Source organism: Cryptomeria japonica, unplaced genomic scaffold (genome assembly GCF_030272615.1).
Source record: "Cryptomeria japonica unplaced genomic scaffold, Sugi_1.0 HiC_scaffold_93, whole genome shotgun sequence".
NCBI classification, from domain to species: Eukaryota; Viridiplantae; Streptophyta; class Pinopsida; order Cupressales; family Cupressaceae; genus Cryptomeria; species Cryptomeria japonica.
In genome coordinates, this window is record NW_026728915.1 from 53,613 (window position 1) to 54,956 (window position 1,344).

General features: G+C 43.7%; 1 protein-coding gene across 1 annotated transcript; it reads right to left on the reverse strand.

Annotated features, from left to right (window-relative positions):
* Positions 1 to 316: 316 nt before the first annotated feature.
* LOC131035433 (uncharacterized) lies at positions 317 to 943 on the reverse strand. The gene has a single exon (XM_057967129.2). The coding sequence runs from the start codon at positions 941 to 943 to the stop codon at positions 317 to 319; it is 627 nt and encodes a 208-aa protein (XP_057823112.2).
* Between the last annotated feature and the right edge of the window lie 401 nt (positions 944 to 1,344).

Consider the following 1,344-nt stretch of genomic DNA (forward strand, 5'->3'; position numbering starts at 1 on the left):
TTTCTGAAGGTTAGAGGTTTAGCAAAGCTCTCTGTTTTGAGTTTTTGGCATAAGACCTTTTATGTTTTAATAGACTAAACAGTTTAGATGGAATAGGAATTATGCAGCAGACCTATAGATAGGCAGTATTAGAAGGTGAACAAATGTCTATATACTTAAATGTTGATGAACAACACGGGCCCGTAGGCAAATTTTGTAATAATACAAGGGTTTGTTAAGATAGAAATACCAGATGCAAGATTTATCTCAGATGGAAATTTTAACATAAAGGGGTAAAAATATTATTAAACCCAGGAAACATTACAAAGCAAGGTCATTAAATGGCCCTATCAAGATCAACCAAGTGATCCAATTGATGAGACAAATCCGGGGGCAGATGGCCCCGATCCACCAAATTCCAATCATGCATATGATCGGAAGCCCATTTAGCCAAGCAATCAGCCACACCATTCCATTCACGGGGAATATGGTTTAAAGTAACATGCTCCAAAGATGCACAGAGAGTGAGAATTTGTTCAACAATCAAGGCCAGCTGCCAGCTCACATTATCCATATACTGTCTTTTCAGTAAGTTCACCACAACCTGGGAGTCAGACTCACATATGATCCTTCGCCAACCCAACTGACTGGCCCGCTCCATAGCCACTAAAATAGTCTGAGCCTCCATAAGATTATTCGTATGAAGACCCTTATACTCAGAGAAAATAAACTGAACATCCCCAGAGCTATCTCGGCCCACACCTCCAATGCCAGCATGACCAGGATTACCACGAGAAGAGCCATCCGAGTTGATTTTTAGGACTCCCAAGGGAGGAGGGGACCATCTTCCCTCCCTATTCACCTTTGGGGTAGGATGCCTACACCTGTTACGCATGAGTTGTCGTTGCGGAGGAGGAAGATGAAGACGATTACAACAATCAACATCCCGAGGGTCCACCCGCATAGTCATATCACACTTAGCTGCAATAGTTTCCCCTAAGGAGTGTAAAATTTTCCTCCAAAGGTGAGGAGCCATCAGCTGCAACTCTTGAAAGATCCACCTATTCCTTTCCAACCAAAGATTCCAGATAATAAAGGAAGGCCCAATGGCCCAAGCAGCCTGAAGAAAGGAAGTAGAAACAGGGGCCCTCCCCCATCGTTCCCAAAATTCCACCAAAGAGGAAACATGCCAGCAGGTCGTATTCCACACTCCCCACCAGAAGTGTCAAATCTCCCTAGCATAGGAGCATTGGAAGAAGATATGGGATACACTCTCCTCACAACCTTGACACAAAACACACATAGAAGGGCCTTGAAAACCACGCTTACATAAATTATCCCAAGTGAGACACCAATTTTGGGCCA

Excerpts from the sequence above, each read along its gene's own strand:
- LOC131035433 (XM_057967129.2), bottom strand. The coding sequence starts at position 943 with ATGCGGGTGGACCCTCGGGATGTTGATTGTTGTAATCGTCTTCATCTT.